The 16,778-nt window shown below is 36.0% G+C and overlaps 1 protein-coding gene across 6 annotated transcripts in view; it reads left to right on the top strand.

Annotated features, from left to right (window-relative positions):
- NRG1 (neuregulin 1) overlaps positions 1 to 16,778 on the top strand; it is a 976,611-nt gene that overhangs the window by 814,012 nt on the left and 145,821 nt on the right. For all 6 annotated transcript variants that reach the window (XM_045535443.1, XM_045535444.1, XM_045535445.1 and 3 more), the window contains exon 3: positions 9,012 to 9,133. In XM_045535443.1, coding sequence (XP_045391399.1) covers positions 9,012 to 9,133 — 122 coding nt within the window. The remainder of the gene's footprint in view (positions 1 to 9,011; positions 9,134 to 16,778) is intronic.

Genomic DNA, 16,778 nt, shown 5'->3' with positions numbered 1-16,778 from the left:
AGTATCTAATAGGAATTTTTAACCAACAATTCTGTTCAAGTACATCACTACCATAGCGGATTAACAAACTAGGTAATCTCAGCTAGCAAGAATCTTACATTTTTCTACCTTCCTCGAGGAGGTCCATATTTAGAAGCACTTCATGTGGTTCTTGTAACATCTTGGTAGGTGTGTTCTTTATCTACTCAAAAATGATGCTCCATATTATTCCTACACTTTTCTTTTCTTTTTTGAGACAGAGTCTCACTCTTTTGACCCAGTTAGAGTGGCATGATGTCAGCCTAGCTCACAGCAACCTCAAACTTCTGGGCTCAAGCATTCCTCCTGTCTCAGCCTCCCAGGTAGCTGTGACTACAGGCACGTGCTACCACACCAGGCTAATTTTTTCTATTTTTAGTAGAGATGGGGTCTTGCTCTTGCTCAGGCTGGTCTCGAACTCCTGACCTCAAGCGATCCTCCCCCCTTGGCTTCCCAGAGTGCTGGGATTACAGACGTGAGTCACCACACCCAGCCTATCCCTACACTTTTCATTTTTATTTATTTCCTTACTTAAGAATTGTTTCTTCTAATATCAAACTACATTTTGAAATTAGAGAAGTATGTTGGATTTCTGCTTCTGAACAGTCCTTTAATCAGTGTGGCATGGATAATCGTGGTTCCAAGCTCAAAGATGCCATTTTCTTACCTTATACGTCAGGGAGTTCCAGTAAAACCCCAAGTGTGATATCAGAAGCAACAGAAATATCAAACGTACTTTGATTTTACAGGACATTTACCAAAACATTTTCACACATTCATGAGTAAGCTGAGAACAAAATTATTATAATAAGAATTTGATCTTATCAAAGTGTTTAATTGCCCTGATAACTATAATTAGAGATTTTTTTCTAGTTTCCATGGTTTTATTAACTACACTGTTTACTCTTGTTATTGATCATGTCAGCAATATCTGTTGATTTGGAAATACAATAAAGCATTAGAGAAAGTATGCTATCACTTCCTGCAGCAGATGGTGTATCAAAGATACAAAATATAATCCTGTAAAGAGACATGGCGTTTTTATACATATCCTTAGTTTTTTTTTTTTTTTACAGCATTCTAGTATGTAGTAAGGATAGTTGACCAGTTAGCACGTGACGACTGTCTAATTTTGCAGATTAGGAAATTGAGGGTGAAAAAAGTGTTATGCTTTACCTAAAGTCATGCCACTAGTAAGAAACTCGGTGAGAACACTGATCTGTTTCTTGGATTCCTTAATGCCACCTTCCTTCTTTAAAAATGAAGAACATCCATGTTTAATAATGTGTGCATGTGGGAGGAGGAGATACAGTGAATGAATTGAAAAGATAAGTATGATTCTTCTAAAGAAGTCAAACAAGAAAAAAGTACTTTTAGATACTGGATTGAATAGATTTTGGTGTTTGTTTTTCATCAGACAAGTTAGCAAGAAATGACGTTGTCTGCACGTGCAGGGTAACATCTCATTTATTTCCATGTGGCTGTCAAATGATACCAGTAATATTTAATTCCCCATGAAAGCCTTTGTGCTAGGAGTGTGCAGAAATCCAAGAGGTATAAGGTATTATCTCTGCACCCAGTGAGCCGTAAGATTGTATAGGGATTATCTAGTTTAGTCTTATATGAAACATAGGCATTCCAGAGATCGTGTGCTCAAACACTCTTGGAGCTGGGGGCTGGGGGAAAGGAAGCTATACCTAGGCTTACGGAGTAGAAGAAAGCATCTATTGATGATAACCTGGAAAGAAGCGAATGAAGTTGGGTAGATAAGATAAAACAAGGAATTCAAAAAAGGTGAACTGACTAGAATGAATGTGCTTTAGAAAGGACACACGTATACTTAAGGAGGTAATTTGTTACATGGCTTGGATGACATATAAAAGTATCATTAGTATTCAGACAGGCATTTTCATATTGGCTTCATAGGTCCAGACAGCTAAGAGCACTGTCTACATATTAATAAAAGTTCCATTATACCAGAGAGGCCAATAGTCAGAAATTACTTAACAATAGCCTTTCTGGAAGGAATTAAATGGGGAAAAGTGTATTCAGGTTATGTGACTGCAAATTACTCTCAGCAAAACATTTAACGTATTTGATCTAAAAGTGAGACCCTACTTTGTGCAGAGTAAACAGTTACTTGATAAGTGATCTGCTTATCAGTTTTCAGAATTGGGCATTTTGTCATTTCTGAAGTTGTATCTTTTTATAAAAAATAGTATTGGCAGATTTTTTTTTTAAGATTAAAGGATCTAGCTGAATCTAAATTTAATTAACATTTGCAAAGTACTCTTATTATTTCAATTTATTCTGTAAATATAAGTAGAATGAACATTATTATTTTTATAACATTACAAAATTAATATCCTGAGAATGAAGGAAGTTAAGTTTCTTCCTGTAAATCATAATGGTAATGAATGGTTAAACTTAGATTTGAAATAGATCTAAATCTCGCGTCTTTTCATAACCATTTGTGATTTTGTTATATGCAGTCAGAACACAGGGCTCGGCATGCCCAGGCTTGGGGTAATGTCTTTAATTTAAAAAATTGTATAATTCAGGTTCATCTATATATTAATAATTTTTCATTTTTAAGATATTCAGACTATTAATGTTTTGTAGTGGTTAGTTGGTTTCTTGACTTAAATTTTATCTTAAGCTCTGATCAGCCAAGCAGAGTTGAATTTTAGTTAGAGATTTAGGATTTCCCTGTGATTGTCTTTATTTTAATAAAACATTGACTATTTTCCAGTCCTTAGTGTAGGCTTCTTTTTCACATTTTATCATCTAGATTATTCAGAGCAGCCAGAGTTCCCTTTTAATCCCTTGGGGTCATGAAAAGATTTCACAGCAATGTGCAGTTTCTATTATTTTGTAAAATCGTATCCTCCTTTCACCCATGCTCTGATAAACTACATTCCTGCATGTTCTCCTATGATTTTGAATTCACATGTGAGCCTTTGTTTGTTTTGTTTGGCTAAGCCGTGTGTGGGACCAATTAAAAGAAATGGAAACTGCCCTCGTGTTAGGTGTCTGCTTATCCCTTTGTTCTTTATTTTCCTTGCCTGGTGGATGATTTTGATCAAGAAAACTGGTTGAAGAGCTTGGTGTGTGACAGATTCATGTTTGGGGGCTGTCAGACTGACCTCATTTGAATATCTGTCCTATATTCGCCTCATTCAAGACTGACTTCCTATTGTTTGTATATTTCTCACACTTTTGGATACCCTGAATTTTGCCTCAGCTCTGCATTTCAGGACTTACATATTTTAATTTTGTTTACAATTGGCTCTAATTCATTTGTTCACATTAAAAAAATTTTTAAGAATATTTTTTCCATTGTCAGTGGTTGCCATTCGTTGATTCTATAATGGAAAAAGTTTATACACATTGCCTTCTCTTACTGGCTGAGCAACTCTGGCAGGTCACTTGAACTTTATATGCGAGGAAATCTCAGTTTTTTCATGAAGAAAATGAGATTCATATGTTTTATGAGAGGCATTTGGTACAGTACCTGGTTCTGTTGCTTAAAAAGTCCTTCTTTTAGCCAGCTGTGGTGGTGCACACTTGCAGTCCCACCAGCTTGGGAGACTGAGACAGGAGAATTGGTTAAGTTCGGGAGTTGAAGACCAACCTGGGAAACATAGCAAGTCTCTGACTCCATATATATTAAAAAAAAAAAAAAAAAAGAATCTCTTTCCCTTTTGTGCCCTTCTCATGATTAGCAGTTTTACATTATCTGAAGCAGTATTGAAAACACACACACACACACACACACACACACACACACAGAGGCTCAGGTTAAATAATTCCTTAGGGGTCAGAAGAATGAAATTGTATAAACTGAAGTGATCTTCCACATCTACATTTAACCTGTAAATTGTAGTCGAAAAATCAAGCTACATAAGAAAAATAAATAGTAACCATTGGAATCCTGTGAGCACTTGCTAAGAAAACACTGTGCTTTCTGATATAAAAAGTGAAAAAGATATTAATATTTACAACTTTCGTTTACAAATTAGTTTGCCTTAATTTACTTTTACTTTGTATTGTTTTTTCCTAGTCCAAAAGTAATGCATGCTTGTTATAAAAATCCAAACATTTCAGGAATGTAGAATGTAAATTGCCAGAATCATAGCTAAGACTTATTGGGAGCTTACTATGCTGCAAGCATTGTTTTAAACACTTTACACAAATTAACTCAATATTTTTAGAAAACAGAAATCCACCGAAACACCAACCCTTCCCTAGATCCTCAGAAAACTCACCAATGAAAGAGCAAAAAGTTAAGTTTATGACTAGAAGGGAATTCAATAATTTTTCTGAGTTAACTTCCTTCTTATAGATACTGTATGGTAGCCCATTGAAAGGAGAAAAACAAGACGGTTGTACCCATAGTGCCAGGTCTTTTTGCAATATATAATTTTCAAGAGAAATTTGGCCCTTTCTACTCTCTTACCTTCATTCTATCCCTACCCTAGGACACAAGGATTGAAGAATCTCACAGTTAAATGTCTCGTTAGAATTCAGAAGAGCCTTAATGATCATCTAGATCAGTGATTTTTCAATTGTGTCCCTGGAGAATCCTAAATTTCTATTGAAATGCAAAAAGGGTTGCCAACCGCTTTAACCTGAATACTTTATCTATGGTATTTTTGAATGTGAGGCTCTGATTTAAGCTTTCGTTTTAAAACAGGATTTTGTTGCAGAAATAGTTGAAACCACTGATCTAATTTAATCTTTCTCTGCATAGAGATATTCTTGTAAGAATATGCTTGGCAGGTGGCTATCCAGACATGAATCTTTCACCAGACACCCTGTCCGTTTTTGCATGCTCAAAAAGTTCTTGCTTCTACTATCATCCAAAACATGCCTTCTTTTTCCTGTAAGACTTAGTTTTCCTGTAAGATGTAGCAACCCCAAATAATTTCCTGTTGCAGATGACAGCCAGGAAATATATCTAAATGGCTACCCATTCTTCATTCATAATTGCCTGCCAGTGGGACCTCTGTCTTCAACAGAATCCAGTCTATTGATAAAATTTCTAGGCCCTGTTCGATTCTGATCACCCTCTTCTAAAGTCCTCTAATTACTGTTATTTCTCATCAGACGTCACTCCCAAGCATAATTCAGTATTCTAGATGTGATCCAGCCAATGAGCTATGTATTAGGACTTTTATCTAATTTAATTCATGCTCTGCTTTAATATGAACTTGGCTGAAGCATGTATACATTTCTTTTTTCCTTCTTTCTTTTTAAAATAGTTTTTAAAAACTGGGCTAATGTTAAATGTGTAGCTAATTGAAATCCTTTATTTTACACATATTGTAGTTGAGGTGTATCTTTCTCCTCTTGTATTTCTGCCACTGAATTTTTGAACCTGAATGTATTTGTTATGCTTATCTTGATTGAAGTGAATCTTAGTCTTGGCCCATTGATGTTCTGTGCTAGAATTCCCAAGGGTGTTCTGTACAGAAAGGATTCCATGGCCACATGTCATGCCTGCCTTAGAAATTCATGGTACCGGCTGGGCGTGGTGGCTCATGCCTATAATCCTAGCACTTTGGGAGGCTGAGGGAGGAGGATTCCTTAAAACCAGGAATTGGAGACCAGCCGGAGCAAGAGCAAGACCCTGTCTCTACAAAAAATAGAAAAATTAGCTGGGCATGGTGGCGCATGCCTGTAGTCCCAGCTACTCCAGAGGCTGAGGCAGGAAGATCGCTTGAGCCCAGGAGTTTGAGGCTGCCGTGAGCTAGGCTGACGCCACTGCACTCTAGCCTGGGTGACAGAGTGAGACCTTGTCTCCAAAAAAAAAAAAAAAAAAATTAAAAAAAGAAATTCACAGTATATAATTTGCATAAAAACCACTAAGAAGTACTGTTGTAAAGCAACCTATTTGACTTTAATATAACATTTATTTTAGCATAGAATAATTTTTTTTCTTTTTTTCCCCCTTGTTATCTCTCTCTCTCTCTCTCTCTGTTTTTTAAAAGCATAACATTTGATTACCTTACTAGAAATAGTATTCTAGGAAACACTGCCCAGGCCTATTAGGAAAATAGAATTCTGATTTTAAGAACTATCCCTTTAAGATGATGTTAATTGTGAATTTGATTACCACGTTTCTTATAGTTCAATCCAGTTCCACAGTTAAAAGATTAATTGCACAGGGTCAAGAAAGAGTTCTTTACATACAAACAGTATTGTTCCTAGATTTATATAAATAGGAAAGAAGGGGTGTTCTTGAGGTTATTGTAATAATTTTGGAGTTTACATTGTTGGGATGTTGTTGTAATAATCTTATCTCAAAATTTTGATACTTACCAAGAAAAGTTACTGTTTTCTTACTGTAGGAATTTACTTTTTCTCTGATACCCTGATGTTAAAAGTCAGGATTATTCTTTATCCTGATGTTATTCATGATTTATCTCTTATTATTAGTGGTTTCATGATCATACATGAAAATTCTCGTAGCAAACAATGTTAAACATTGGGCTGGAAAATCTTATAGTATTTATCGCCTTGTTTCTCACTGTTCTTCAAGGGTATCTGTTGTGAAGGCAACGTGTCATGTGTAGACTAAGTATATAAGTAGCTGATAATTCATTTAAAAATATTTTATTGGAATACTCCAAAACCAGGCTTAAAGGTTATCAGAACCCAACAGGGGTGATATCCTAATATTGTTGTATTTTAACCATTGTACAAGTTTTTATATTTTATTATTAAAACTTAATATCTACTTGCCATCACAATGACCTATTTCGGTTTATAGGGATACACTTCAGGGCAACTTTTCTGTGAATAACCTCTGTGATTAAGACGTGACTGTTCCTTAAATGGGCCTTGGAGGTCCCCCCATTACATGGATAAACAAAGCTATTATCATATTAGGCCCATTTTTGTCAACTTTGCTCTATAAATCATTATTTTCAGAAAATATTAACACATATGCCATGTGAATGAGAAAAATTCTATGGGAAATAAATTTGAGAAAAACTAAATAATACACCTCCTTTTTGAAGACTCCATTAGCATATTAAAGCATATTAAAGTCCCTGAGAAATTTTGTGGGATTAAAAAATATAAAGAGCCTATCTTTGTTTAAGCTAATGTTTTCCAAACTTATTCGAATATAGAACCCTTTGTTTTGTTTTGGTTCCTCAAGTTCACCTGTTGAGGTCATTGTGAGCAATGACTAGTGAAGTTGATTTTTCAGTCCACCTCTTGGTTTGAAGATTGCTGTCCTGGGTTTGGACCACCCCGGATGGGCTGTATCCTCTTACTTTTGCGTCTTCCTTTCCTGGAGCCAGCGTTAGGAATATTGGGTCCAGGTGAGAGTTTACGTGAGCCCATCCAGTAAATGTCTTCATTTATTCACACGTTCATCCAATCACGTTTGATGACACACCAAGGACAAAGCAGTGATGTATAAGAGGAGACCAATAAATTTATATTACAGTCCTCCCACCCTTGCAAAGTGTATGTCCTAGGTCCAGAAATGAGACATACCAAAAGAAGCCTAATAAAAAGAGGATCCAGAGAGAGGTACTCAAGGCTGTCAGAATTTAGACAAGGGAGAGAGCAGCTCCAGCTCCATGATCAGGGAAGCCTCTATGAAACAGTTGGCCCTTGAGATGGTCCCTGAAGGGGACATTTTGGTGGGTAGAAGTGCAGGGCCCCCATTGTAGGGGAAAGGAATGACACAGACAGAGACACAGACGTGGCAGTCCATGAGGCTTACATGTGGAACTTTGGGTGATTCGGTTCCATAGACTGGAGGAGAATAGTAAGAATTAAATGTGAAACAATTGATCTGACTTCATTGATAATATTATATGTCAAGAAGACCAGAAAATTTACTAAAAAAACTAGCAAAATATAATATGAGAGGTTTGCAACCAGAAGGATTGCTGTTTTTCCTTCCTTTCTTGTTTTTTTGCTTCTTGTCCTCCCCTGTTGAGTCCAGGAAGTCACAGTTACCAGACTACAGTGTAGAAGGATTTTTTTTTTTTAAAGAGATAGGATCTCACTGTGTTGCCCAGGCTGGAGTGCGGTGGTTATTCACTGGTGTGATTATAGTGTAATCAGCCTTGAATTCTTGGGCTCAGGCGATCCTCCTGTCTCAGCCTCCTGAGTAGCTGCGACTGCAGGTGTGTGCCCCCATGGCGAGCTTTAGAAGTATTCTTTAGAAAGCCTGTAGTAAACTCTGAACCAATCCCAATTTTACTGAGTTTTTATGTTCTGCAGACTACTGAAATTACAGGCTATGTGCAATAGTAAAACACAGACAAATGCAAATCACAGTGCTGCCCACGTTCAAAAAATTGGTGACTATTGATTTCAGAGTTGTACAAAAGTACATGATATTGTTGTATGGATTTTTATTCCAGTATTAAGAACTTTTCACGTGGTACTGTGTTCCTAGTAATGACAATCTTAAGGAAAGAAAAATTCCCTTCCTTTTGGAAATGATAAATCCTCTTCATTCAAGATTAACATTATTCTTGATGTTACTCTACTGAGAAGTGCAAAGTATTTTTATCTATTCTAACCTTCATTAAGTGCCTGTCCTTACCAGATTTGTAAGAAATGATTTTATACTTTTTTCTCTTCTCAAACCCTAGTGGCCAGTGATTTAGATAGAGAGAGGAAAGAAAATTTACCAATGGGGTTTAAAAATCTAAGGTATAATGTGGTTAGTGGTGGTAGTAGAGGAGTAAAAAGAAAAATTAGAGAAGACCTTCTTTAAATTCCTGATTTGTGTGGCAAAATTAAAATGACATCCATGGTATAGCTTAAATGCCACACATCCCAGTTTTACTGTGGGCCAAATCATGCCTTCAAATTGATGTCATAGCAAGTTGTGTTTTAACATATGTGTACGGTGGGGAGAGAGAGTTTGAGAACTCTGACACTGTAGAAAAATACATTTTGGTATTTATCGGGTTTCTGTGAGCTATACTTACACCACTTTGGTCCTGATCTTTCAGGAAGTCAGAACTTCGCATCAACAGAGCATCCCTTGCTGATTCGGGAGAGTATATGTGCAAAGTGATCAGCAAGTTGGGAAATGACAGTGCCTCTGCCAATATCACCATCGTGGACTCAAATGGTAAGAGAGTCCTACTGCATTCTGTTTCTCAGTCTGTAAGAGGAGTGATCAAGACGTGCGGTAAGACTTGTGATAACTAGTGTGTTAAATTTCGTTGTGAACAAAGTACAGACATGGAAAGAAAACCAAACATCTCAAGTATCTTGTGTCTCTTCCGTAAAGCCCTTCATTCCATGAGATGATATAGACCCAAAATATGCACAGATTTTTAAAACAGGATTTGAGCAGGATCACAAGTAGCAGAGACAGGATGGGTTGCTAAAAGAAAGAGGTTATGCCACCCCCTTTAAGTTGGTCAGGAAGGGCAGTCAAATCTTTGGCTCTGTTGACAACAGAATACAGTGATATGTATATATATACACAGCATATGTTTATATACACTTACAAAATATATGTCTACATATATGTATATGTACATATATGTATGAGTATATGTATATTACATTTGTGTGTATGTATACAAAATACAGTTCTGACTCAGTATTGCAATTTTTATTCCTACATATGTTGTTAAATGATTACATCTTGCTCCGGGTATTAGAAAGTTTAATTTTTTTTAGGCCTATTAACTTTAAAATTAGAGAGAGTCTTAGAGCCAGTGAATTTCCTACTATGCATATCGCTTTAGCTTCAGCTTTCTTCAGAATAGTGCCAGGGAATATTTGTCAAATGAATGAACGACTTAGAGGTAGAAGGTGCTACCTACTTACTGTGGGAAAGTAAAAGAACCACAGCTGATGGCTGTCTGCTTCATAATACCCCAGTTTGATGGAGTCATCTCTAGGAGCTAAGGATGACCTAACAATGCTTGTTTAAAATCTCTTGGAATAATCAGATGCTGTTTCAAAACGTTTGGTGCCTCTTTTCCTTTTTGAATTTAAGCCACTTAACTACTGCCTTTGCAAAATCTGTCATCTATTATAAAACCAAGCCTAGTTGCATTGCTGCTTGCTGGGAGATGAGAAAAGAGTGTGCATTGCAAGGACATGATCTCTTTAAGGGATAAGGTAAAAATGCCAGGTTAGCACAGGAAGAGCAAACATGACTTTAAGGATTAATTCCACAGGAGACTGATACAGTTTTTGTTGCTTGATCCATCTGTCATGTAATAGGATAGAGAGAAGGGAGTGAGATAAAAATATGAAATAAGGCTGGGAAGATCCAGGTTAATGCCTAGCCCTCTCTGGACTGCTCAACGACCTGTGCTATAGCGGTGTAATCAAAGTTTATTACTTTCATTTTAAATATCTTCCTCCACAGAGAGTCGGGGAGAGCAATGAAAAGTCGCTTCCATTAGGAGCTGTGTTTATTATAGCTTAAAATCTAAAAGCCACTTAAAATTTATATGAGTAAATATAACATCAATTTATTTTTTTCATCAGCATAGGTTAAGCAATATTATTTTGCTAGTATTACTTTATTCCACATGGAATTTTATAGGATGCTACATGAAACACAAATTTAAACATTAATTTCAGTGGGTAATTCTTTACCTTCTACTATACCATATTTTGAAGGTTGTTTTGTTTGTCGCTGGGTTGGTTCAATGTGTCACCTCATGGTTAATGCTGTTGAATTATGATTTTGACACTTGGATTCGATTTGGGTAGCTATGCATAGTATAAAGTCCCAGGAAAATAAAATTAGAGTTGTTGTCATGGTCTCACTGAGTGTTGACAGTAGTAGTATGTTGATTACTGCCTGGTTTCTGATTTACAAGATTAAGCAGTGAATTCTTTACCATTATATTATGTCTGGCAAAACCCCATAGGGATCCTTTTTTCTTAATTTTTGGGATACTGAAAGTTTGATAATACGGCTTTTCACATTTCTCACATAAGAGAGACATCCAATTCATTTTTCCATATTAATTCATTCAAGTCTTGGTCTGGTGGCTCAAATTTGAATATGTAGTATTGACAGTTATAGTGCAGAGAAATGAAAGTCAAGATGTTTTTGATAATGACTCTTCTTTTTACCTGGCAAGAATAAAGAGAAGTCCATGGAATATTGCAAGTACATCATTCTTAAACAAGTAACTAAAATTCTTTCAAAAGGAGTGAGTTGTTACTGATTTATTCAAAACATCAGAAGGAAGACAATGAAGAATCTCACTTACGATGCTAGACGGCCTTGTTTTTATTTTCTTCTTGGAATGTTAGGAATGGGTCATCCTCATTCAGCCCTCTCACTGTATTCAAAAAGACCTGGATGCTTTAGCATAGAAAACAAACTCATTCAGCATCACAAAGATATTTAGTAGCAAAAAGGGACTTCAACCCCGGTTTCTTTCATTCCTAGGGGAGCCTGGTTCACTCTCCATCTGTGTGTTTGCAGATGTCTAAGGGAGACTCTTTTGCTTGTGAAGAACAGAAGCTGAAGGGCTGGTATGAGGCATGAGGAGAAAGGGATTCTTTGGGGAAGAACTAGAACTTCATTATAATAGATGGAATTGTACGCAGGGAATCTCTAAGAATTTAAACAATGGGAGTTTGTGTCTATTCCTGCTAGTGTTTCTACCTTTAATGTGCCTCAAATTCTTTCTTAACTTTTTTTTTTTTTTACTATTTCCTACAACTTCTCATTTCTCCCACTGTCAGTTATGATGCTTCTTCATAATTCCAAACTTTGACCTGTTTAAAATTCCTCTTAGCAAGAAGCTGATTAGCACAGTTTTGTTTTGTTTTGGAGATAGGGTTTCACTCTGTGGCCCAGGCTAGAGTGTAGATTGCAGTGGAGTCATCAGCGCTCACTGCAACCTCCAACTCCTGGGCTCAAGCGATCCTCCTGCCTCAGCCTCCCAAGTAGCTGGGAGTACAGGCACGCACCACCATGCCCGGCTAATTTTCCTATTTTTGTACAGATGAGGTTTCTCTCTTGCTCAGACTGGTCTCAAACTCCCAGCCTCCAGCAATCCTCCCGCCTCAGCCTCCCAAAGTGCTAGGATTGCAGCCATGAGCCACCTCACCCAGCCTGATTAACAGAGTTATTGTGCCGTATCACATCAAGAGACCTGCTAGAGAACTTACAAATCATCTGCTTACAGTCAGATGCCCACCATTGGCTCAACCAGGCAGGGTGAAGGTAGAAACATGGCTACCCAGAAGCACCCCTGGTCCTCACAGGCTGTGGGCAGAGCAGCGCTGCCCACCAGGGCTTGTGGCTTGGCAGGTACCATGATTGACAAGGCCAGTGCGTCGTGCACCCTTTCTTCCCTGCACCTCAGGGCTTAGTTATACCGAAAGGAAAATGTATAATCATCCAGATCCCTCACCCTCTTCCACAGCTGCCTGTGAATTTGCTATATTCCATTCAAGGCTGGTTCCCAGAGCAGTTTCAACTGGGTCTTGAGCTCTCTGGGGCTCAGTTGCACCACCTTTGTGTTGTCACATCCCTGTTTCTCTAGAAATCTGAACAAAGGTTGCACAGAAAACACTCTTTTAGACAGAAAAAGGATACTTTCTGCTGTGGTTATGGACTGCCACACAACTAATCCATCTCTTTCTAAATATATATTTACTGTTGACTTGGGCTGATGGAGACTGGAATTCTCAAGAATTTCTTGTTTCCTTGGGCATCCTAGGGAAAAAAAAGTCTTTGAAGTGAGAATGTTTCAAAACCATTACATTACGTAGAACTCCCTGTGAGATTTTAATTTATATTTTCTATGAAATACTAGTCATTTTATTTATTTTGTGTTCTCTCACTCACTTATCCAATATTTCCCTAAGAAGTACATTGTTATGGTTTGAGAATTTCTGTACAGGTCTTCTTGATAAATAATCTTGGTACATTGCTACAATCTAATTATCCTAATTTCTTTCTGTACAAAGGATTTCTTGTGATTGACTTAAATTCTCACACAGGTGCTTTTTTATGCTAAGATGTTTGGAATATATTTAGATACAAGATTCCAAGAGAGATGAGGAGGTTGGGGAAAACATTTGTTGAGAGGCTGTTTTCATTTTTCCTCGATGACCTTGATCTTTGGAACTATGTTTAATCCCATTAAGACAGCTATAATAATTATTAGAATAAAATTAAGTTAGGTCATGAAAGTCTTCTGCAATAAGCTAATTGTTTAGATCTACCTAGATTAGCAACTAGTTATAAATGAAATATTAAAAAAATTAAGAAATCTCTCTTGAAACATTATGTGCTTGAGTAAAATAATGACCGTACTTCCACAATTTTCAAACATTTAAAAAAGAATATATGCATAGTCTATCATTTTGTTAATCTACATTTTAGAAATGTTTATGTTTTCTGCCTTTTCCAATGCCTTTCAACCCCTACTTTATTTGGAATTGGAAAAAAGAATTTGTCATATGTCAACTTATGCAATCTGCTAATTACTTCTGGGACTATGGAAGGCTAACAAAGTGTAGTTGAGTTTTCATATAAAGACGGATCTCATAGGCAGTAATTAATATGTCATGAATTATGAGTGATTCCTTTCGTGAATTCACATATGAAAATTGAAAAGACTGTATTCACTATGCCTGCACACCTCACATACTATATGTTCATTTTGATTTTTAGCTTATTTGGCTAGGTCTTTATATAGGAAATCTTGATTTAGCAATTAATTCTTAGCTAACAAGCTCTATGAAAACTCCTGGGCATTAGAGTAAGGAAGAGAATAATAGACCTGTTTCGGTTTCAAATTAATTAAGTAATGCTTTTGTTTAAAAGATTAATACAGGAGAATATACAAGTAATCAATCATCTCCTAAGTTTTCTTTTTAACCAGGAGAAAAATTATTTGTGTGAGATTCAAGATCCCATAGGAGCAGTTGGGCTCATAGCAATAAAATAGCTGTTTCATTTGAGATGAGCAGGAAAACACTATTTTTTATAAGTTTTGATTAAGTTACCAATTGGTGCTTTAAAATACTGGCTCATGTGGGTAACAGGCTTAGCATTACTCCCCTCTCAAATTGTCAATGTTGTTGGAAATGCTGTGATATTGGTGATTAGCCTATAGTTATATTGAGAAGCATGTAAAATATGTTTTATAATTTGTATAGCAGTCACCATGTAGTTTATATTTTGTAGGATACCCATGAAGACTAATAAGCAAGAACAGTATGAGTGAAATAGGGTAGAATTGTCTTTCTAAGGCATAGTATCCATCCTGTATCTACGCTATTTATTAATTTTAAAATTTCTCAGTCGCTTTGAGTAAACATTCATTATGAGCTAGAAGAATTCAGATACTCAAAGATGTTCCTGAAGTCATCGTTATCAGTCTAATAAATAAATGTCCCCACTTTTTAAATCTTTCAAAAATCACTTGATCAAAATTTTTGTATGCATAACAGTGACCTATGATTTTAGCAAAAGAGTCACAGAAGTGCAAGTTGAAATATACACAGACACATCATATGTATATTTGTATATGCTATATGTATGTGTATTTTGCCAGATAGTTATATTTAGTAATTATTATGCTCATCATGAAACCTCAAACAAGTCATTGCATTCATAATAATTAGAAAAATTCCTTTCCAGAAGATATTTTTCAGACACTGCAACTTTTTCTTGAGATCAGATTCATCCAATTTATTAAAAAACAATTCAAACATTATAAATATAGTAATGTTCCTTATGTTTGCTTGTGTGGTCAGCATAAATTCAGCTGTTTTCAATTCCTGATGATTCTAAATCCTCATTCATTTGCTCTAATGAAGGGATGTCCTTTATAAATTAACAAATTTAATATACCAAATTACTATGGGAAAATATGTTGCTTAAATAAACATCAAGGAGATCGTAGCACTTAATAGTTTCTTAAAGGTCTGTAAGTGTTACATAAAATTATTTTCCATCATACTTATAATAAAAAGTTGTTTTCTAAATCTATAAATTCTACCATAGCACACATAAAAATACCTGCTAACTGGTTTTAATTATTATAAAAATATTAACTTTTATTATTAACAAGATTCATTTTAAAACGAAGAACACTCCTTTGGCGTAGAAATCTGTATTAACTTCTGAGCTTGTATTTCCTCCAAGATTAATTCAGAAAATTTGTATTTGAAACCATAATCATTAAAGATATTTTTAAGGTCTGCAGGATAAATACCTAATTTTAGGAAGGGAGGTTATTTTAAGTTGTCTCTGCATAGATGCATCTTTGTAGTAACCTCCTGTTCTGGTATTTTTATGTAACATTCAATTAAAAAAGGAAATGTTACAGTTAACCTTTCCTCTAATCTGAGGTCTTTTCTGCTGGAGATAGAAAAGCTCTGATTTTTTTTTTTTTTTCTTGGAAGGTCACAGTGGACAACTACTTGGTTTGTCAAAAATAAATTTGAAAGGAGTCTTGATATCCGAGTTGGGCTTGGGACTCTTGCCCAGCTCTCCTGTACTTTGCGTTTACAACTTCAATCTGGTCATAATGTCATTGGTGAGTCGTGAAGGACAGAATGAGGCAGGATCTCCCTTAATGAGGGTCCTTTGCTTGAAAACATTCATCTTCTTCCAGGTATTCCTAGAGGAGGACAAACACTGTGAATCTTTGATAAAAAATTTCTATCAGATTAAATGTTCCCAAAGAAGAACAATTGCATTTTCTATAGCCCAAATCAAGAAAGCTAGTTGTAGCTGCTTTAGAAATGGTTGTCACCATATCACCAGCTCACAATATCCCCTTTAGTGCCTGCTGCTTGAGAAAGTCCCAAGGATATCACATGTCCTCATGTACTAAGTCCTTTCATTTTGTCCCATTTGTAGTGGGTGTAAGAGCTGGTGTAGACAACTTTGATGTCTTGACAACAATCTTAACTACTTGAATGGTTTGTCCTCCTAATCCTAGATTAGGGAGGATTATGCACCTTTAATTTGCACCAGAAAGACACATTTGGTCTTACTAAAGATATATTTCTGATCTTTATAGATTCATATTTAACCTGATACTTATTCTGAAACATCCCTGCTGAATCTCGTATAATATCTTTTTTTTTCCCTTTCAATTCCATGAAACCTTTTGTTTCTAGAGAAATTTCAGAAATTGAAGAAATACTGCCGATTCCTCTTTCCTACTAGACTCATCCAATCATGGAAACCCTAAATGGTCGTATGTATTTAACACATTGACTGCTGTGTGAGTTGTATTTAACTCAGGCTAGTTTTGAGCCCAGGGCCTTGTGAAGCAAAGCCCTGCAGTTGGTTTGTGAAATTCTTACTTGTTGAGGTTCTTAAGGTTACAATGAATATTGACAATTTAATTCTAAAAATGTGGATTGCGTTGCATATAACTCATGTGAAGAAAACAATACAAAATAACAAACTAGAAAGAATCATATTGTTTTAATAAAACACCATGGCCCCTGGGGAAATTTTTTTTCTAGTGTGGGAGTCAATGTGTTAAAGATGATGACATTTCTAACTCCATGATTAGCAGAGTATTAATTCAAACATTAAAATAAGTCATATATGACTTGGTTAGGATTCTCAGTTAGATCTAGTCATTTTTGCACAGTAGATAGTATCACAGTAGGTTTAAATCATCTTTTTATCCTGGTTAGGGAGTGTGAACTATTAAGTCATTTGGCAAGACTTATAGATACAATAAAATTTGAATGATACCCGTCATTGCATCTCTGCATCTTACCAGGCTTCTTAAAACTGCGCCTTA

The sequence above is a fragment of the Lemur catta genome, chromosome 22 (genome assembly GCF_020740605.2).
Source record: "Lemur catta isolate mLemCat1 chromosome 22, mLemCat1.pri, whole genome shotgun sequence".
Classification (NCBI taxonomy): Eukaryota; Metazoa; Chordata; class Mammalia; order Primates; family Lemuridae; genus Lemur; species Lemur catta.
The sequence above is the reverse complement of the archived record's forward strand: the minus strand, read 5'-3'. Positions and strand labels throughout refer to the sequence as shown.